Source organism: Dermacentor andersoni, chromosome 9, assembly GCF_023375885.2.
Source record: "Dermacentor andersoni chromosome 9, qqDerAnde1_hic_scaffold, whole genome shotgun sequence".
NCBI lineage: Eukaryota > Metazoa > Arthropoda > Arachnida > Ixodida > Ixodidae > Dermacentor > Dermacentor andersoni.
In genome coordinates, this window is record NC_092822.1 from 34,401,382 (window position 1) to 34,422,329 (window position 20,948).

Consider the following 20,948-nt stretch of genomic DNA (forward strand, 5'->3'; position numbering starts at 1 on the left):
CCTGATGGGCAGATCATTGAGCGTAATAGCAAGGTTTAGCATAGCTCTTCAACTAATCAGACGGTGTTCTTACTAATCGCGGTTGCGATGTATTCTCGCGACGTAGCCCTCAAGGACTATCCGGTTCTGCAGAGGGAACAGCGCCCTGACAGCTGCCGGGCGTCTCACAATGCACACGCGATGAAGAGCACCGCAAGATGGCGTAACATGTGTCAGACCTCGATTGTGCACGAGATGAGATCGACGATAAACCATCAGCATTTTTGAGTGCCGAGGTATTGTTATATTCCGTGCCAATCTTATATCGATTTATATAATCTAATATAAATAATCTGTAATCACAGAACGGTGTAAAAAAGTCTTAATAGATATGTATACCAACACACCATGATCATCATCATCATCATCATCATCATCATCATCCTGGCTACGCCCACTGCAGGTCAAAGGTCTCTCCCATACTTCCCCGAACTACACCGCTAATTGTGGCCATGTTGCTAATTGTGGCCATGTTGTCCATGCAAACTTCTTAATCTCATCCGTCCACCTAACTTTCTGCCGCCCCCTGCTTTCTTTCTTTATTTCAACTGTGATGTCACTAACTCGCGTTTGTCCCCTCACCCAATCTGCCTTTTTCTTATCCCTTAACGTTACTCCCATCATTCTTCTTTCCATAGCTCGTTGCGTTGTCCTCAATTTAAGTCAGACCCCTTTCGTAAGCCTCCAGGTTTTTGCTCCATAGGTGAGTATCGGTAAGACACAGCTGTTATACGCTTTTCTTTTGAGGGATAATGGCGACCCGCTGTTCATGATCTGAGAATGCCTACCAAACGCACCCCAGCCCATTCTTATTCTTCTGATTATCTCAGTCTCATGAACCGGATCCACGGTCAGTACCTGCACTAAGTAGATATATTCCCTTACCACTTCCAGTGGTTCGCTACCTATTGTAAACTGCTGTTCTACTGTTAAACATTAGTTTTTCGTAGATTAATTTTTATACCCACCCTTCTGCTTTGCCTGTCCAGGTCAGTGAGCATGCATTGCAATTTGTCCCCTGAGTTACTAAGCTAGGAAATATCATCAGCGAATCGCAAGTTTCTAAAGTGTTCTCCATTAACTCTTATTCGCAATTCTCCCCAATCCAGGTCTCTGAATACCTCCTGTAAACACGCTGTGAATAGCATGGGAGAGATAGTATCTCACTGCCTCACGCCCTTCTTTATGGGGATTTTGTTGCTATGGAGCCGCTATATATATATATATAGATATATATATATTGTTGCGTGTGGAAAGACACAGACAGAAGAGGCTATTTACAGGCTATTTACACTGGAGCCAGGCAGCCAGGCTGACACTCGCTCGCGCCAAGCGCACCGACCAACTTCGTCGTCGTTCTCGCGGCGGCTCATTTCTTGAGCATCGCTTGAGCATATCGTAATACTACCCCCCGGCGGCAAAAGCACCGTCACGGTGCTGTTAAATATCCAAGGCGCGTGGAGAGTCGTAGGGCTTGAGTCGGGCGACGTGGACGATGTCCCTGGTTGTCACAGCGGAGGACGTAGTGGGCGTGGCTAAAACGATTTCATAGGTGACATCGGTTACTTTGCGGAGCACGCGATATGGGCCTGTGTAACAAGAAAGGAGTTTTTCACATAGGCCAACTTTACGCGAAGGTGACCAAAGCAACACGAGGCTGCCGGGCACAAAATGGACATCACGGTGACGGAGGTCGTAGCGTTGCTTCTGCTTGTCTTGGGACACTTGTAGACGACTGCGCGCAAGTTGGCGAGCGTGGTCAGCATGGGCGATTGCATCACGGGCATAAGCGCTAGTTGAAGCTGTGGCGGACGGAAGCACAGTGTTCAGTGGTAGCGTTGGTTCGCGGCCATACAAAAGGTAAAACGGGGAAAAGCCAGCAGTTTCGAGATGGGAAGAGTTATATGCAAAGGTAATGTAAGGTAGAGCCAGGTTCCAGTCACGGTGGTCGTCGGAAACGTATTTAGATAGCATGTCTGTAAGGGTGCGGTTCAAGCGCTCAGTGAGGCCGTTCGTTTGGGGATGGTAGGAGGTGGTAAATTTGTGACGTATTGAGCAGGCACGCATGATGTCGTCGATGACTTTGGCCAAAAACGTACGGCCACGGTCTGTTAGCAATTGACGCGGAGCACCATGCATCAAAATAATATCATGTAGGAGGAAGTCCGCAACATCAGTTGCGCAACTGGTCGGAAGAGCACGGGTTACGGCGTAGCGGGTCGCGTAGTCCACCGCGACTGCAACCCACTTGTTTCCTGATGTAGATTCCGGAAATGGGCCGAGAAGGTCTAAGCCGACACGATGAAAGGGCTCGGCAGGAATGTCGAGCGGCTGCAGGTAACCAGCGGGGAGCTGGGAAGGCTTCTTGCATCGTTGGCAAACTTCACAAGCGGCGACGTAACGTCGTACGGAACGGGCAAGACCAGGCCAGAAAAAACGGCGACGTACACGGTCATAGGTATAGGTACACGGCTGGTATAGGGAACGGAAGGTCCAACGGTGCGGGAATAAGCGGCGGTGTATGTCCGAGGAGTTGGTGGCCATCGGTTGCGGCAGTGACGAGCGACGTGGCCGATGCGACAGCAGTGGAAGCAGATCGGCCGGTCATCAGGGGTACGCCAATCTGACGGGTTGCGGCGAGATGTGGCGGGAAATGACTGCCGAGGACGAAGAGGGCCGCTAGAGAACCGGGAAACGTTGGGTTGAGACGTGGAACACACAGAGTTCAGACCCATGTTCTGAAATTCCTGTCGGACGACGGCCTGGATCATCGCAATGGTGGTTGCTGGCGGATCGGGAGGCGTCGTGGAGAAAGCTGGCGAACAGGTGGCCTCGAGTTCGCGGCGAACAATACTGGTGACGTCGTCAGAGGTGGTGGTCTGACGTGGTCGACCCTCACATGTCGACGTAGCAGCAGTGTTGGGTAGCCGTGTGATGTGGTGTGTAATACGGCGGCTCTTAGCTTGCTCAAGGCGACGGCATTCTTTGATGATGGCGTCGATAGTCGAGACGTTGCCGAAAACAAGCAAATTGAAAGCGTCGTCGGCGATGCCTTTTAGAATATGTGACACTTTATCGGCTTCAGACATATCATCGTCAGCCTTGCGGCATAGAGCTAAGACGTCGAGGACGTAGGAAACGTACGGCTCCGTAGATGACTGTACACGAGACGCAAGAGCCTTTCTCGCGGCAGCCTTGCGCCCAATGGGGTCGCCGAACAGTTCCCGTAGCTTCTCTTTGAAATTGTCCCAACTGGTTATCTCGTCGTCATGCGTTTGGTGCCACACGCGTGGGGTGCCGCCGAGATAAAAGATGACATTGGCGAGCATAATCGTTGGGTCCCACCTGTTGTTAGCACTGGCGTGTTCATAGAGTTTGATCCAGTCGTCAACATCCTGGCCCTTCAGGCCAGAGAACACACCTGGGTCGCGATGTGGGGCGACTGTGACGATTGGAGCAGTGGGACATGCCGAAGCCGTTGCAGAGGTGGGCGCGTCACCGGGAGGCATGGTGACGAGCTCGGTGTGCCGACCACTTCTGAGTTCCGTGGTGAGGACGGGGATCGCTGACCTCCACCAGAATGTTGCGTGTGGAAAGACACAGACGGAAGAGGCTATTTACAGGCTATTTACACTGGAGCCAGGCAGCCAGGCTGACACTCGCTCGCGCCAAGCGCACCGACCAACTTCGTCGTCGTTCTCGCGGCGGCTCATTTCTTGAGCATCGCTTGAGCATATCGTAATACTACATATATATATATATATATATATATATATATATATATATATATATATATATATATATATATATAGATTTGAGTCTTTGAGTAGGTTTACAACTCTGTAACTCAGCAACGTAATATGTTATCCCCATTTTATGACTTGTATCGAATAGTACATCTAAAGCGGAAAAAATTGATGCGTTACACATAAACACTAAAACAGTTTGTAATATATCTAATACGGCTTTTGCAAGACCCTTGTACACAACGTAACAAATTCACGTAAGATATAAATTGACATATCAGATTTGTCCGCATTGAATGGTCTAATAGATGCCGCTTACAAAATTCTGATAGTTGTCTTTGAAACATAGCGTTTAAATTGTAAACTTCGGGCTTCTATTTTTTTTAACTTACGAATTTTTGAAATTTGTTTTAACATAATTCAGGCCCTAAATCGAAATTCCGCATCAACAGTCATTACAATATAGCTTCCTCTCTCAAATGCAACAAATTTCATTAGAATAGGTCCAGCGGTTCTCTTATAAAATTGTTTTTGCGTTTTACATGTACTTATTACATTACGTTATTACATTATATGTATAGAAGCTTAAGCTCCCTCTTAAGGGGAAGAAATAGAAAACTTTTGCAGACGAGATGGACGCCTTGGTCGTCTTGACCGCCGATGAGTACAATGAACTAGTATAGAAGGCCATAGTGAATAATTTTCCGGAAAGCTAAGTTAACCTGAAGCCACGTGCGCCGTAAAAGCGCCGGGCTGAAATTTTTTTACTGGTTGTTTCATAATCAAACAGGTTTAGCAAATGCCACACATATTACCCATGCTCTACAAAGGTCGTCGCGTATTTTTTCATTCCAAAGTAGTTCAGTCATACTTTGCTCGAACTAAAAGCTTTCAGAAATCATTTTTTCCACTTTCGAGCGAAGAATGGAATCATTTACCGGAAAGTGCTGCTGATTGAACTTCTTGTGTTTCATTTGAAAATATGTTGATAAAGCATCTTTTGTAAACTCTCTCCTGCTTGGGCAACATTGCTGCCTGCAGTATTGTGTAAAAAAAAAATAAAAACGTTTTTGACTATGAAATAGAGGTGGTGACAGCGTGCGGGAACTAAAATTCCAGGAACTTAAGAAAGAAATAAAATATCCAAAGCAAGGAAATGATGCCAAAGTGTCTAGCTACTTCGCTGAGCACTGAAGAATGTGTTGCTGCACACCAAAATTATACAAAACTGCTCTTGTAATTTCCTCTAATGGAAAAGCTGCTATAAAAATTTTGGAGGCCCTGAGGATAGGCGAAGAGGCTGACATATACGCATTCTGTCTTGCTCACGCAATCAGAGATAGAGGTGGCTGGAAATGTGACCTAAACGAGAAATCGAACATGTGGCACGTGGCAATCATTCACTGTGTCCACTTTTCGCATCAATATTTTCTTCCACTTCCAATAAATCTATATATTCTTGTGGTCCCTTTAACTTAGCCGTGCTCAATTGACTACAGTTCGTACGACTGCAACTTTTCATCGGCAATAAACGAGTCGGTGGTTTGAGCTTTCTCGACCTCTCAGGTGACTAACTATTTGTGTTAGTTGTTGTGGTCAATTTCACTCGGCGCATCTCAGAATCAGCCACCGTTCCGTTTCAGTGGAATCGACATTTTACGAGAGGTGTCAGTGCAGGCAAAAAGCATATGGGATTTATAATGGACGAAGCAAAGGTCCGGGAAGGGGGGAGTGGAGTGCAGGCAGGGTAACGGATGCAAGCGTTGTTGTAAACATTGCAAAATGCAAGACACGTGCGCAACTTCAGCACCAGCAAGTCAGCAGCTTTCTTTAGAAGATGAATATAGAGAGCGTATTTCACTGTTTATGCAAAGTAGAGTATCTGGTTCAGTTTGCAGGACGTTGGATGCAGTAAGGGTGCGGGTAGCAAGAGCAGGTCGAGATTATGTCGGTCAGCGAACAAAATCGACATATTGAAGTTGAATGCTACAATGGGGCAGGCGGCATCTCTCGAAAAAGTTCTATAGACACCACATAATTATTTTCCACAGTGACGCAGACGAAAATAATAAAATTAGGAACAACGCCATCATAAAAAAGAACTCCCGGACACGGCGGTCCCATTTCGATGGGGGCGAAATGCGAAAACAGCCGTGTACTTAGATTTATGTGCACGTTAAAGAACCCCAGATGGTCGAAATTTGCGGAGTCCTCCACTACGGCGTGCCTCATAATCAGAAAGTGGTTTTGGCACGTAAAACCCCATAATTAAAAAAAATCATAAAAAACAACAAGAAACCTCGTGTATTCATTCCCCCACTCGCATTTTAACGAAAAGCCATCATTGCATTGTACTAGTAACGGGATAAGCTGCACAGCCTCGCGTCAGGTTCAAAATCACAATTTACTAATAAAGAGTCTATAACGTCACAAGTACGTATTTAGTAGAGAGAAGGATATATCATGTTCACAGCATACGTAACCGCCGGGGCACACTCAGTAAACAGGGAATAGAAGGCGTGCACTTCGAAGAAAAATTACAAATGTGCCCTTTTGTTTTGACAGGCTTTTGTTATCTTTCATCAGCGAGCAGAACACAGCTTCAAGAAACCAAGACAGACTATTAACTGCCAAGTACTTCGTCTCAACGCGGGAAGAGACAAATTGTGACCAATCATTATATGAAGCCCTCCAACTAAGGGCAAGCTATTGACTACTGCTTAGCGTCCGTTTGTGTTGCGAATGGGCAGAGCGCTTAACGTCTCAAGCTGAGACACTGTCTGTATGCTTCCGCAGAGCCAAAACGAGTCTGTTGTTCTAGTAAAACTTATACCATGCCAAGGAAACTAGGGAAATATTTACTGTTACAGTTTACGAAATGAAAATTTAATTCTGCGGCTTTGGGTGCCAGAACCACGATTCGATTATGAGGCAGGCCGTTGAGGGGGACTCCGGATTAATTGTGAAAACCATGGGGTCTTTAACGTGCACCCAATGCACGAGACACGGGCGTTTTGGCACTTCGCCTCAATCGCAATGTGGCCACCGCGGCGAGGATTTGAGCCCGCGACCTCGTGCTTAGCAGCGCAGCACCATAGCAGCTGAGCCACCGCGGCGGGTAATTTGCGAACTGCGAACATTAATCTTCACAAGCCTGGCATTCGCTGTACCGGCACTTTATTTCTAGCACTGAACATCGAGTTAAAACGACCAGAGTACAGAGCTAACCTATAACTTATTCGATTCAGACGAATTCCCTCCCTATTGTATCGGGAGAATCATCTCACGGCTACAAATAAACAACTTTGCGTGACATCTCTCCGTGAATGGCTCTGTAGAAATAGTAATTCGGTCCCAGGGCACAGCGGAAGAAAACCTTGCAGAGTGTCGACGTGCTGTTCATTAAGCGTCAAGCGCAAAAAATGCGTGACTCCAAAATTCAAGGTATACAACCATTCCGCTTCAAATTTATCGATCCTTCAGGAACAGCGACCCTCCGATACAGCTTAAATTTATATTTCTGGTGTGGTCTAACTTTGTGCCAACTTGCACAACCCGTTGAGCGTGTGATTCAGGCTCCGAGCAATCCACAGCCCGATTGTGACGTACCTTCGTGAAGTATGTGTTTGCACTTTGCTACAACAACAACAACAACTACAAGAACAAAGGATGGCTTACTGAAGACAGCGTGGAACACAGATACATAAAGGGACGAGGTACAGTCACGAGGGCTGGCGCCACGAGTCAGTGCTCGTTTCGTCCACTTCTCCTGCCTCGTCTGCGTCGCGCTGCACGGGCACTCAAAAATGTTAGCCTACCACCTCGCCCAACTTGCTGCGTTGATACGCAACGGGACTCACACTTGGTCGTGGCGGCAAAGTTTAGTCAAGTACAGACAATCTGAGCCCTACATTAGATACAGCAAATGTACCCACAAATAAATGAACGATCACGCAAGTGTGACACATTAAGCAAGCGGATATAAAGAAATTTGCTGAAACGAATGAACGAAACAAACTAACGACACATAGGCAGCTTCTTTTCCTGTTGACACGCAATGCTTTAATTTCATGCAAATAACAAATAATATTCTGTTAAACCCCCCACATCTATTCTCTATACTGACGTATCTTTCTCTTTCTTTCTTTCTTTCTTTCTTTGCATCGGTAAGTTAACAAAGCTTCGAAAAAGCTTAGCTGCATGTTTCCGCGTTGTTTTCGTACAACCACCGGGTTATCCCTAAAGGCCGCTACATCGCGGGCGACCTCGCTTAGACAAAAGCCAAGATTGCTTGACTGCTGAGGCAGTTCGTTCAACCGACTCTGAATGACACCCAGCTAGTCGCGGTGCGCGCCTTTCATCATGGTTACCAGCTCTTCCAACAGTACATTCATGTCGCGACCACTTTGTACGTGACGCCGTACCATGGACGGCGCCTTTATGCTCCCAAGGGAAGCTCTGTGGGCGCATCTCGCCGTACAGTGGGTCAACAGGGTTGCGTGCAGGATTGCGACCCGGTAGTGCTGGCGTTCATGTGCACGGTAGGTGCACTCCTCTTCACAGTGCCACAACACAGCGTCCATTTCCGCCCACGAACTCGCAGCCGCACGTTACATTCCAGCAGTGTGCATTGAAAAGAAGCGAGACATGTCAGGAGCCCAGTGGTCGCACTTCTTTAGCGTGATCATCTTCACCAGCTACAACTCAGAACTCGTTTTTCCGTCAGGTAATGACAGGAAGTATGGATCGTGAAAAGATAATTCACAGGAGAGGAAAAAGGCCGCAGTTTCGCCCGAAAGGCGAAGCATCGATTGCGACAGCAAAAAAGCATACAGCTACGCGAAGTAAGGATAGTAGCTTTACCGGCCTTATAAACGTGGAACATTCGCTTACTAACTGAAGTAAAAAACATGCCCTCCGCTTTGTTCTTTCGTGGTCGCCAGAGAGCCGCGATCGTTGGCTTCCCTCGCGCGCTTTTACTCGCACATACAGCATACTACGTGTGGCAGCGGTGTTATCGCCCTTGCACTTTATATAGAACATCACGGCGACGCCGACGACTACGGCAAGAATGAGCCTGGGGTGTCGCTATAATTGATATCTCATTAAAGATAGGTTGCGTCACATGTGGCAGGCACTACGAAGTGATCTCCACCAGCTAGCTGACCATTATCCTTGAAGAGAAGAAGATTATGGGGTTTTACGTGCCAAAACCACTTTTTGATCATGAGGCACGCCGTAATGGAGGGCTCCGGAAATTTCGACCACCTTGGGTTCTTTAACGTGAACCTAAATCTAAGTACACGGGTGTTTTCGCATTTCGCCCCCATCGAAATGCGGCCGCTGTGGCCGGAATTCGATCCCGCGACCTCGTGCTTAGCAGCCCAGCAACATAGCCACTGAGCAACCACGGCGGGTTTAGCCACATCTTTCACGGGTTCCTTAAGAGTCTCATGCAAATGGTAACATTGCGTATTACCTTCTTTCTTAACATTTATAGGTTCCAAATGCCAACTATAACGTTCATGCTTTCACATTTTCAGCAAACTCCTTCAGTGGAAGCAGAAAATTTGCAGTTCAGCTTATTCACCACTTCTACAAGCAACAAGTTAACCATAATACTATTGTCATGCCCATTCCTTAAAAGCTCGTAAACAGTTCTGCAAATGTGAAAGTTTCTTGAATCGGGGCAAGCAAGGAGTGTCGTGTTAATAAGATGGCCGAATTCTCGTGTGATTGGTTTTTTTTTAGGCCAATGTGAAAAAAAAAACCGAATACTCGTGTGTTGCTTTACGATGTTGGCCTGTATTGATTATTGATTCTTCAATGAAATGTGCGTGCACACTGAACATATGCACACTACTATTGTTGCTTTTCTGTAAATAAAAGGTATCGTTCTAACAGTGGAGGAAAGCGAAACACCCCGTGAACGTTGGTTTCTATGCACCGTAGAAGCATGCAGCCGTTAAGAATAAATAGCATGCCTCATATTTTCTGTCTCATTGCTAAACTGCAGTTAGGACAACGCTCTGGAAGTTGTCGCTATTTCACTGATTTGCAATTAATGCTTCCAAAAATGAAAAGAAAGAAGCGTGTATTGTCCTTATGGCGAGAGATAACTACAATACCTGAAAGCGATAAAATAAAATAGGACATCGCAAATTTGACGCAGGACAAGCATAAAGAGCACCAAATTGAACTATAGACCTTACCAAGCAGCGACGGTCAAAACGCCCGCGTGAGCATGTTAATCGTTTCATCGCACTCTCAACCAGGAAAACTCGTATACCTCTGTCCTACGTCGCCATCTGCTTCCCCGTAAATATTAACAGTTATTTAGGTTTTCTCGCGTCTTCGGGGAGACGTGCCTGCAGAATTATAGAATTACGATGTATGGACGCAGGTTCGTACTCATCAACAACTCTATTCTGGTCGAAGCAGCATCCCAATCCAGAAGTACAGAAAAAAAGAGATTTCTTCTTTAAGACGTTATCACCCACAGCGGCAATTATGGGACCAATCGAGCTCCAGTAACGGTAGGTGGTGTGATTGCGAGTGATATTAGCACATTGACTGCACCGTCGATCGACGGGAGAGTACGAGTAGTTTGCCAAAAACAATGTGTAACATCATAAGCGCAGGACTGAACACACCGAACTTTTAACAATTGCACTTCGAAGGCAGGCCAATGCGCAGCATTACAGCGTAGTATCAACCACGAAGGTCGCCTTGAAATCAATTGCTTTAGCTGCCACACGGCATTAATAGAGAGATGAGAATCCTGGCGGACACCATGAGTTTGGAAACCGCCGGAAAAGCACAAAAGGAGCGCAATAATAAAGAACACAAACTGTATAGGATCAAAATAAACAAACAAGAAAATGAACAACCAGTAAACTTTTAAAACAATAAGTTGACAGTTACGAAGCATAGCGAATTTCAAAGAAGAAACTTCGCAGCGCTAATTTAATTTGGAAAAAAAAAAGAACGTCACAATTCCCTAATCTCATGTCACACACATGGGAAGTGGCAAGGATAATACAAGAGTGAAATACACATTCAGTGGTGAACAGCAAGTGCTCCTCTGACCCCACCGTTCGTTTCTTAATCGTCGAGATAGGTCACGAACCCGATCTGTCCGTGTCGGAGGAAACCATCATGTTCCAGTGAACACAATTCGGTCCTGAATGCGAGGCGAAAGTGTACCAATGAGTCTTCATCGTACTTGCAGTTACGAAAATTTCGAAAGGAAGTCAACACATCAACTGTCTTTCGTACTCTGTCCCACACGTCCAGCCTCCAAATAGGCGGCAAACGCCTAGGGTGTACCAGCATCGCATAAAACTAGATCTGCAGAACGAGATCACCATTACAGTTGTTCCTCCAGACGGCAAGCGAAAAGTGCGTGTCATTCGCGTGCAACACCGCAATATGAACAAATTTTGTCCTCCCCCTCTGCAAATGAATGATTTCGTTTATAGTTTTCCAGAGTGAGAACATAACTCAATATCCCAATTGCCTTAATCCGGACGGGTATCGTTGAGAGCGCACTGCTTAACGGCCGAATGTCAATTGGCAGATGCTTTTCGGCAGGAATAAGGCTGTGGGGAAACTTGCTGCAACGGTTCCAGAAGATGGGCTCAGAACTGGCAGTATTACTAAGCGCTGAGCTGATTTTCAATACAGATTTCTATTCGTGCGTATAAATTACAAAGGTGATGGCTTTGGTGATGATGAATGACACGATTAACACTTCGGCGAAGCATTGCAACATCCGAAGTACTATCGCCACTTCCGAGCGCAAGGACCGCGGCGACGACATCCTGACTTCCTCCGCCGGATTTTGATGAAGTGTCAGTAGACGTGACTTGATCGATGAAATTGTGGCGTCGATTTCACACATCGTGTTCTTGAAATTCTGGTCGCATGCTACGGGCTCGCGAGTCGTCTCAGCGAGCCTGGCTTTTTGGTTTCTGACTTCTTCTGTAAACTCATTCAACGGAGTTTGAAGCACTGGCAGCAGCAGCTGGTCGTCGTTGAGATATCCCAACACCGACTTCGGGTCTTCTAGAGCAGCACTGTCGTCTTCAAGGGTCAGTGCTGTGGGTTCTGAGGAGGGGTACTCTGTCGCGGAAGAAACACGGCCATTGCATCCGGCCACGTGGTGCGTTGGCAGATCTTTCTGCAGGAGTCCCACGCCGCATCGCGAACATATCACGGTGTGAAATGTGCATTCCTTCTCGTAGTGTTCCAGCATACGATCCATGGTGCCCGTGTACTCGCAGCCGTGATCTTCGTTCCAGCAATACACCTAAATAACAAAAAAAAACAGAGTTTTTTGGCAGACACATTTTTACTAAAAGCGTGTTCTATCACTTTTCCTTAGACTTGGAACGTATTTCTAATTGAACTCCGGTGTGAACGAAAGTATTACCGAAATTCTATAGGGAAGTATATATGCTCCAAATCACCCAGCAGTATTTGTGGCTGCCTAAACATTAAGAGGCATAGAACATAAATATTAGGTCAAGGTTAATCACCTAATTGTGTTTACATCAGTCGCGTGTGTGCCATGATGGTATAATGAAGCAATCACAATATGAACTTCACTTGGCGATGAATTCTGGATAGCTCCGGTGATGAGTTCCGAATGAGATCATCAAAAGTTCTGCATGGTTGATTCATGAACAAAGAGAAATGAAAGCAGACAAATGAAAGCAAACTGAACGCAACGAGGTTGTAATACTTAAGAAGTCTTTGATGGTGATAACTTAGATGAGTCATTATGCTTTCGCATTCAAATCACGTAAGGATATTTAAGTAACCCCACTTTTGCAACCTACCTTGCTCCTCAAATAAATTAGCTCACCCAGTTCGGGCCAAGATAACTGTTATAGAGTGGTTAATTGGGGGGGAACATGGAGGGCAGAAGCGGTTGAGGAATAATGCATTAAACTAAGGATTTGAATAAAATGTAATGTCGGAAGCAACTCTATTACAAAAATAACTAGTAAATGTATCTTGGTGATGTACCCAACCTCCTTTTATGATGTTTCACTGCAAGGTACAAGAGAAGGAAGATTAGTGTTTGAAGACTGAGTGATTTATCACTAAATGAAATTGAGCGATTTGTTTGAATTAAGCGTCGAAACGAGAATGCTTAAACGTAAGCGTGACATGGCACATTTCAAAAGATTGCCTTTTTTGGTATTTTCCTCTCGATCTGTGACACTAAGATATTAATAAATATTGAGTTCCAATACAATATTTCACTTGAGTGCACCGCGACTTTGTGCTGTACTAGTGTGATAGTGTTGATCGACACAAAGTCGCAGTTTCATCTGATAGGCGAAGCATCGATTGCGATAGCAAATTAGTGGCCGACCATGCGAAGTCAAGATAGCTTTATGGCCGTATAAACCTCCAAACATATATAAGCACACTTAACTAAATAAACAAGCATGGTGTCACGCTCGCACAAGCAAACATGAACACATTTCACTCGATAGCTGCGGAGACTCGCTGTCAAAGCGCTGGAGTGAGGAAGTGCGGCAGCAGGAGCGAGCGAATTGGCCTTCGTGCTGCGTTTCGCATCAACGGGAACTAAGCCGCAAAAGCACAGCGCACGGGCCTACTCTGCTCCCTCGCAGATGGCTTTCAAGATGCAGCGGCCTGGACGGGCGCGCGCACCCGCCCGGGCCTCCTGAAGTAGACGCTCCCCCTCGCCCCCATACCCTCCGCCGGAGCCTTCGGCGCGACGGAACACGGCGACCATCCTCCCCTCTTTCCTCGCTTTCGCGCACGAGATTGAGCCGCGACCTGCTGCTCACCGTCGCACCCTTTCACTCACACATACACCATAGGGCGCGTCGAAACGATTTGATCGCCCCTGCACTTTATGCGGAACCTCACGGCAACGCCGACGTCAGAAATGCGCCTGGAGTGTCCATATAATTGCTCTACCGCGATAAAAGGAACACTTAGCCAAGGTGAATTAGTAGATTACAGTTCTGCAATAGTAAAACGGCCACTCTTATCGTTAGGCATGCAGATATGCAGTAGCGCAACTAATACTCATGCATAAATCTCCTCCTTCCCACCATACCCTGCAAGATAGAACGGCAGAATTTTGCTTTCTTTTTGCTACTCACCTTCAAGCTCCTATTCCTGGCTGCAAAGTCGACACCATGGCATTCTACTTGCTCGAATGGCTCTTGATCTAAGGGACACCGCCGATGAGCAACTTGAATAATGGCTGCATGGCAAGATTGGCACAGACCGTGGTGGCATGGCAACAGCAGCATACGTCTCGGAATCGTGAGGCAGAGGCCGCACACACGTGAGTTTGGCACCTCGTCGACGAACCGCGTTGGTCGCCAGTTGGCGCCGGCGACGGCGTGGTCGCGAAAACGGTACAACCGTCCTTGTCCATGATGCGGCATGGCGGTGTCTTCAGGCCCGATCCCTACTTTCTCGAGCTTAAGTAGAAGAAGACAAAGCATATAGCACCAAGCGGGAAAATTACCCTCACTATTCCATGCTGACTTCCTGGCAATTATTCTGGCCATCAGAAAATTGGGTTCACAGAAGCCTAAAGTAATAGCAGTTAAAGACGCGCTTTCGGTCTGTACACTTATAACTTCTTATGATCGGCCACACCTGTTAAGTATATTTTCGACCCTTGTCCCACCCGGAGAAGAACGCAATAAGAAGAAAAGAAGGAAGGGGAGGAAGGCTGACGTGGCCTGGAAGGAGCGACCAACGGGGTGGCAGGACACCGCTAGAGAGGAAGAAGTATCAAGAGGTGCGGTCGAGCACTTGGCGGAAAGGCGGTGAACCGGTGGCAGGAAGAGGACACCAGTGGCACCGCGCCAGTCTGGCTTGGTACGCCACGCTCTGCGGCGGTGCCCCTTAGTCTCCGGCAAAGACTCGGTCCGAGTTCAACGGCCCCGTCCTACGCTACGTGGACTGTAGTGGTCGCCATGCATCTGCTGACCAGTGGTTCCCTCTGGCCATGAGCAAGGGGGCGCGTACGAAATAAAGCACTTGGAGTTTGGTTCTGAACGGGGGTGCTTGTCTTCTGGCATGCTCCTCTCCGTCGTGGCCGGCCAGCACGGATTGACAGGGACGCCACGCGATGTGGTGTCAGAAGTGTAGACAAGGGTTTCACGTAAATGGCGCTCGGAAGAAGCAAATGGCAACAGCTTTCATGGAGTCTACGTTACATGGTGCAATGGATTATGGGATACAGGCCGTGACTCGGGATGCAGTAGAAACTAAACAAAAAACTTTTAAAATGGCGAAGATGGATGTTAAGAGGATATATATAGTAGATTAACAAGTAATAGCAAGAAAAAGTGTGACAAATTGCGAAAATGACAATTATGAAAGCGACAATATTTACTCGCCAGCTGTCCGCGAAAATTTCGGGCTCCTGTAGCTGCTGCACAACTTACAGAATTACCATCAGCTATCTCACTATCATGAAGGATGCTGCTATTATCATAGAATGTCATCAGCAATTGTATATCGCATTACAAGTAACATCTTTCAACACAATAACGTGCATTGGGCTGCAGTATTTTCGTATCGAGGTCTTTCGCAATTCATGGTTCAGTATTTCGTGGACTTAAAATTATGATACCTAATTATCGATTGAGCAATCACCGTCGTGTACGAGCTTCCATAGCGGCAGTGATATCGCTCATTGGCTACTTTTGATGATGATGATGATGATGATGATGATGATGTCCTTGATGTCGTTGATGAGTTTGGCGCATACCCCCTCACAGAGATTACTTTTAATGCAAAGCTTTCTTTGCCTCTTCTCCGGTATTTTGGCTCTTCTCTACTCGCGGGTGCCCCTGGGTTTCTCGCAACACCGCCAGGTGGCGCTCGCCTCCGCGCATCCCGGCCGGCGTCCCCGCGGCAGCGTTACACAACATTGCGCCTACGTCACGTGCTGTGCTTACTTGCTTTCCTATGCGTCAACAATGCAGGTGCTGGGCTGTGCAGGTGGCGTGCGCGGCTGTGATAGTGCAAACATTCCAATCATCCATAGAACAAAAAGAGCGCTTGGAGATGGCGTCTCAGCAGCGTGATGACGCCGTATGCAGAAGGAGCACGCAAACACGTGCCAGAAAAACGGCTCCAAAGCGAGCACTTAGCTTCAAGGACACCCAGGCCCGAAAGAAGCATCGCGCCGCGAGGAAAAAGAGCGTCTTCACTACGCAGGAAAACGTGGTGCAGGAAGCGAGTGTATGCCGGCTCCAAGACTTGAGGCAAGACAACGACACGTGGCGCCCACGAAAGACGACGGATGCCGTGAGCACTACGGCCAGAAGCAATAATCGGAACGGGAACGTCACGGTCGCGGAAGACGAGGAGTGGGGTGAGCCCCACTACCAGAAGCGACAAGCCCGATAACTAAAGTCAATCAAATAAACAACTATAGCACACAAAGCTTCGCTTACACCGATTCCCACAGTGCGTGGGATCCGCATATCTTTGTCCACCCATGCACCATCTCGGTGCGCCCAGTGTCCCCCTGTGGCGCGAAAACTACGGGCAGTCATGCGTTCCGCCTGTCGCGTTTCAATCGCCAAGCATTGTCATGTCATGGACGACACGCGTTACATGTCGCGTATTGTGAAATTTCGTGCGAATGTGAGGTTTTTACGCATGTGAACCTTGATTAAGTGAACTCACTGGATGCCCAGCATTCATTCACTGCACATCCTGTTGGTGTTTTGTCCTCTTTAAAGCTGTAATCATGTTTTGTAAAACTTTACACACATTGCTAAAATTAGGCTTTAGGGCAGTGTGGTCTTTTCATTCACGTTCTTGTTTTTGTCATTTTCCTTATCATGTAGCATATTTTGGAGCACTTGCGGCATTTTACCGTGCTCTTGCATTTACTTGCCAGATGTCTGTCTTCGAACACTCCAAACCACTTGTAGGATGCAAACTTGTTGCGTACTCAATCTAGAACTCAATAGTGAACATATTTCTAAACATTATTTTCTTTCAGTGTATGAAGCACTTCTGTAACTGCCGAGTTTTGCAGCATTAAAGTGAAGCAGAATGCTTGCATCTGTGTAATCTACGTGTCACTTTTTTTTGCACTATATTTTATCCGACTCTGTGCTATGTCCGCATTGCAGTGCACTTAGCCACATCTTTCACAGGTTCCGTAAGAGTGTCATGCAAATGGTAACATTGCGTATTACCTTCTTTCTTAACATTCATAGGTTCCAAATGCTTCCTATAACGTTCATGCTTTCGTATTTTCAGCAAACTCCCTCAGTGGAAGCAGATAATTAGCAGTTCAGTTAATTCAGACACTTCTTCAAGCAAAAGTTAACCATAATACTAGTGCCATGTCCATTCCTTAAAAGCTCGTAAACAGTTCTGCAAACGTGAAAGTTTCTTGAATCGAGGCAAGCAAGGAGTGCCGTATTAATAAGATGGCCGAATTCTCGTGTGATTGGTCTTTTTTTAGGCCAATGTGAAAAAAAAAACCGAATACTCATGTGTTGCTTTACGATGTTGGCCTGTACTGATTATTGATTCGTGAATGAACTGTGCGTGCACACTGAACATATGCACACTACTATTGCTGCTTTTCTGTAATCTGTTCACATATAAGATAGCACAGTACATTGATTATCAACAACAGACTCTATTTATCAGTTCTCTAAATGTATTATCATGATTTCATTCTATTGTCAGTGCTGCTGGACATTCCATTACCTAATTAAAGAGCTTCTGAAGATATTAAGAAGGAATTTGAAATTTCGGAACGTTTTAATCACTGCAGCTGTAGACTTCCAATGATAACCTCTTTCTTTGACATAAGACAGTGGTGCCTAAATTAATTATTGGCACCTATAAACCACCCTAGCTGGGTGAAAGTACTCTTCAAGAATTGCTCTAAGGTCCATTATATTTTTTTAGTGGCAAAGTTCCCTAAGCTCATGTCGCACACATGGGAAGTCTCAAGGAGCATACAGCACTGGAATGCACATTCAGTGATGAACATTAGGTGCTCCTCTGACCCCGCCGTCTATTTCTTTACGGTGAAGCGCAATGCCGAACCCCATCTTTCCGTCTTCGAGGAAATGACCAATTTCCAGTAAATTAAATTCTGCACTGAATAGGAGGTGAAAGTGCACCAATGGGTTTCCATTGTGCTTGCATGAACAAAGCTGTTGATCAGAATCCAAGACGCAAGCTTTCGCTACTGCACTGTTCCACATCATCACGTGCCAAATTGGCGGCAGACACTTAGAATCCTCCAGTATTCCGTTAAACTCGATACCCACATCTATATGGCAAGTAGAATTGGAGCAGAGCATCCAGACGGCAATCGTAAAGTACGTGTCCCTCATGTGCCACACCGTAATTTGAGCGAGCTTTCTTGGGCCTCCCTGCCACTGAATGACTTCGCCACAGTTTTCCAGGGTCAGAACATAATTCACGCTCCCAATTCTTTTAATCCGCTTGGCTGTAGTTGACAGCGCACTGGTTAAATGCCGGATGTCAGTATTCAAAGGCCTACAGTGAGCAATGATACGGCTGGAATCAGGCTGCAGGGAAGTTTGCCGGAAGTGTTCCACAGCATTGAGTGACAGGTCGGTGAAGTGCTCCAACTTTCGAAGTATCAGCGACTGCTCAGAGCGCAACGACAGCGATGAAGACGTACAGGTTTCCTTCGCCGCATTGCGCAGAGTTGTCCTCTGGCGCGACACGGTCGATGAGATCGCAGCCGCGATTTGAGCCGTCTAACTTTTTAGGTTGTGCTCGGATGCACCGAGCTCACGAGTGATCTCAGCAAACTTGGCTTCTTGGCTTGTGACTTGTTCTGTAAGCTCATTCGACTGACTCTGAATCCCTGGCAGCCGCTGCTCGTGCTTGAAGTGCCCAAACATCGCCTTCAGGTCTTCAAGGGCAGCGTTCACGGCTGGAAGGGTCCGTGCTGTATGCTCCGAGGACTCCGTGATCGCGGAAGAAACACCGACACTGCATCCGGCCCCGTAGTGCGTTGGCAGTTCTCTGTGCTGGACTCCCTCACCGCATCGCAAACATTCTACGGTGTTAAATTTGCATTCGTTCTCGTAGTGCTCCAGCATGCGGTCCACGGTGCCCGTGTACTGGCAGCCGTGCGCTTCGTTCTAGCAGTATACCTTCGAGGCAAAATAATAAATAAACAATACCAATGCAGTTTTTTTTTGTAGACTAAACGTTTTCATTAAAGGTGCGTTGTATCGCTGTCCTCCACTTTTAGAAGGCCCTTTTACATGAAGTCTGCTCTGAACCAAGGTATACGTGAAATTCTATAGAGAAATATGTTCAAAATCACCATGCACTTTCTGTCGCTGTCCAAACAATAAAGAGGCGTCAAAGATGAATATCCGGTCAAGGTGAATCACCTAATTCCGCTTCTAATATGAAGATAGCTACTTTTACACGAAAGGCAAGATTGATAAGCCAGAATCGAGGGGAACGGTCAACATACTTCAACTATTCTTCCTGCTTAGCCCATCTGCGGCGACAGCAATATTGTTGAACAGTAGGGATGGCCATCTCCTTTTCGCTTGATAGCTTGCTCCTCGAATAAATGCTCTTGCGCACTAGGAGCCAAGACTGCCGTCATGGGGTGCTTGGTTTGGGAAAACAGGGCGGGCGCCAGCGGTTATTCAACGCCAGTGGTCGCAGAGTAAGAATTTGAAGAAGATATATAGTCGGAAGCAACGACACTATGTAAAAGAATCACTAGTGAATTGTCTTTGTGGTGTACACAACCTCTTTTTCTTATGTTTCCCATGATTGAGTTCAAGGGAAGGAAAAATTGAAAAGAAAGCCATTCTTATCACTAAATAAAATGGATCAATTTCTCTTGGCATTTTGTGTCCAAACTATAAAGCCAAAACGTCAGTGTGACGTCACGCATTTCAAAGTATTCAAAGTATTTCTCTTCATTTCGTTCTCTCGGTCGGTCACACTAGGAAATCAATAACCATCGAGTTCCGACAGAATATTTCACATGAACCCACAGTGAGTTTTTGTTCTTGTATTGCGTTAGTTTTGAAAGACTAAAAATGAACCTTTAGTTCGGGTCAATTAGTATGTTACCGTTCGGCAACAACAAAACGGGCACTCTTAACGTTAGAAATGCCGATACACAGTAGCGCAACTACTGCTGATGAATGCTTTCCCTCCTTCCCACCCTCGCTTCTAAAAGAAAGAGTGACAGTAAATGCTTTTTTCATCTCACCTTCAAGCTGCTAGCTTTTCTGGCAGGTAAGTCGACACCATGGCATTCTGCTTGCTCAAATGGCTCTTTATCTAAGGGACATCGTCGATCACCACCTTGGGAGATGGCTCCATGGCAAAATTCGCACAGAGCGTGCGAGCACGGCAACAGCACCGTCCGTTTTGAGATCGTTCGGCAGAGGCCGCATACACGTGAACTGGGAACCTCGTCGACGAACTGCGTCGGTCGCCAGTTGACGCCGGCGATGACGTGGTCTCGAAAACGGTGCACCCGTCCTTGTCCATGATCCGGCATGGCGGTGTTCTCAGTCACGAGTCCTAGGTTCGCACAAGAGCGCAGTAGCCTTTTCCCCGAGCTTATCTCTACTGAGCGGTGTCATACACTTTGGCGAAAATAGCAACAAGGACAGATAAAACGATCCCTGCACTCAATATCGCGTACATTAATTGCGAGCTTTTTTCGTACTTCGACCTCTGCAACGCGGCGAGGAACAAGTGATTCATGATCGGCGGCGACAGTCGTTTCGCGTAGATATCTACCGCGGATTCCGCCGTAGTCGGTGCATACTGTCACGTATTAATAAAAGAATAAAACTTGGTGCGTATTAGTGACGGTGCAGAAGGCAGTAAAACTGTGTTTGGCGTAAGTGGCGTTTTATTGGGTGAACCTGTGCCTTTAAAGACAGGCTACACTCAAAGAACAACGATAGCGGCGAACACAATCGGCGATCGTCAAAAATCTGATCTGCCGGTCAATCGCATCGGCTTTTATGCATAAGTCATCGAATGATTCAGAGTAATCGCTGGTACCCGTGTGTCTTCCAGAAAGTTCCACACAATTCGCGCCGCATATGCAAACACATTGCACAAGCTTCGGTGACAACAGAC

The 20,948-nt window shown here is 46.6% G+C and overlaps 1 protein-coding gene across 1 annotated transcript; it reads right to left on the minus strand.

Annotated features, from left to right (window-relative positions):
• Positions 1 to 7,920: 7,920 nt before the first annotated feature.
• Positions 7,921 to 17,006, minus strand: LOC126527410 (uncharacterized). The gene is made up of 2 exons (XM_050175230.3): positions 13,937 to 17,006; positions 7,921 to 12,096 (listed from the first exon to the last, which is right to left on the minus strand). The coding sequence occupies exons 1-2, from the start codon at positions 14,351 to 14,353 to the stop codon at positions 11,476 to 11,478; spliced, it is 1,038 nt and encodes a 345-aa protein (XP_050031187.3). The 5' UTR covers positions 14,354 to 17,006; the 3' UTR covers positions 7,921 to 11,475.
• Positions 17,007 to 20,948: the final 3,942 nt, after the last annotated feature.

Excerpts from the sequence above, each read along its gene's own strand:
- LOC126527410 (XM_050175230.3), bottom strand. The coding sequence starts at position 14,353 with ATGGCCAGAATAATTGCCAGGAAGTCAGCATGGAATAGTGAGGGTAAT. Across the intron at positions 12,097-13,936 it reads CCAGGAATAGGAGCTTGAAG|GTGTATTGCTGGAACGAAGA; the intron begins GTGAGTAGCAAA and ends TTTGTTATTTAG.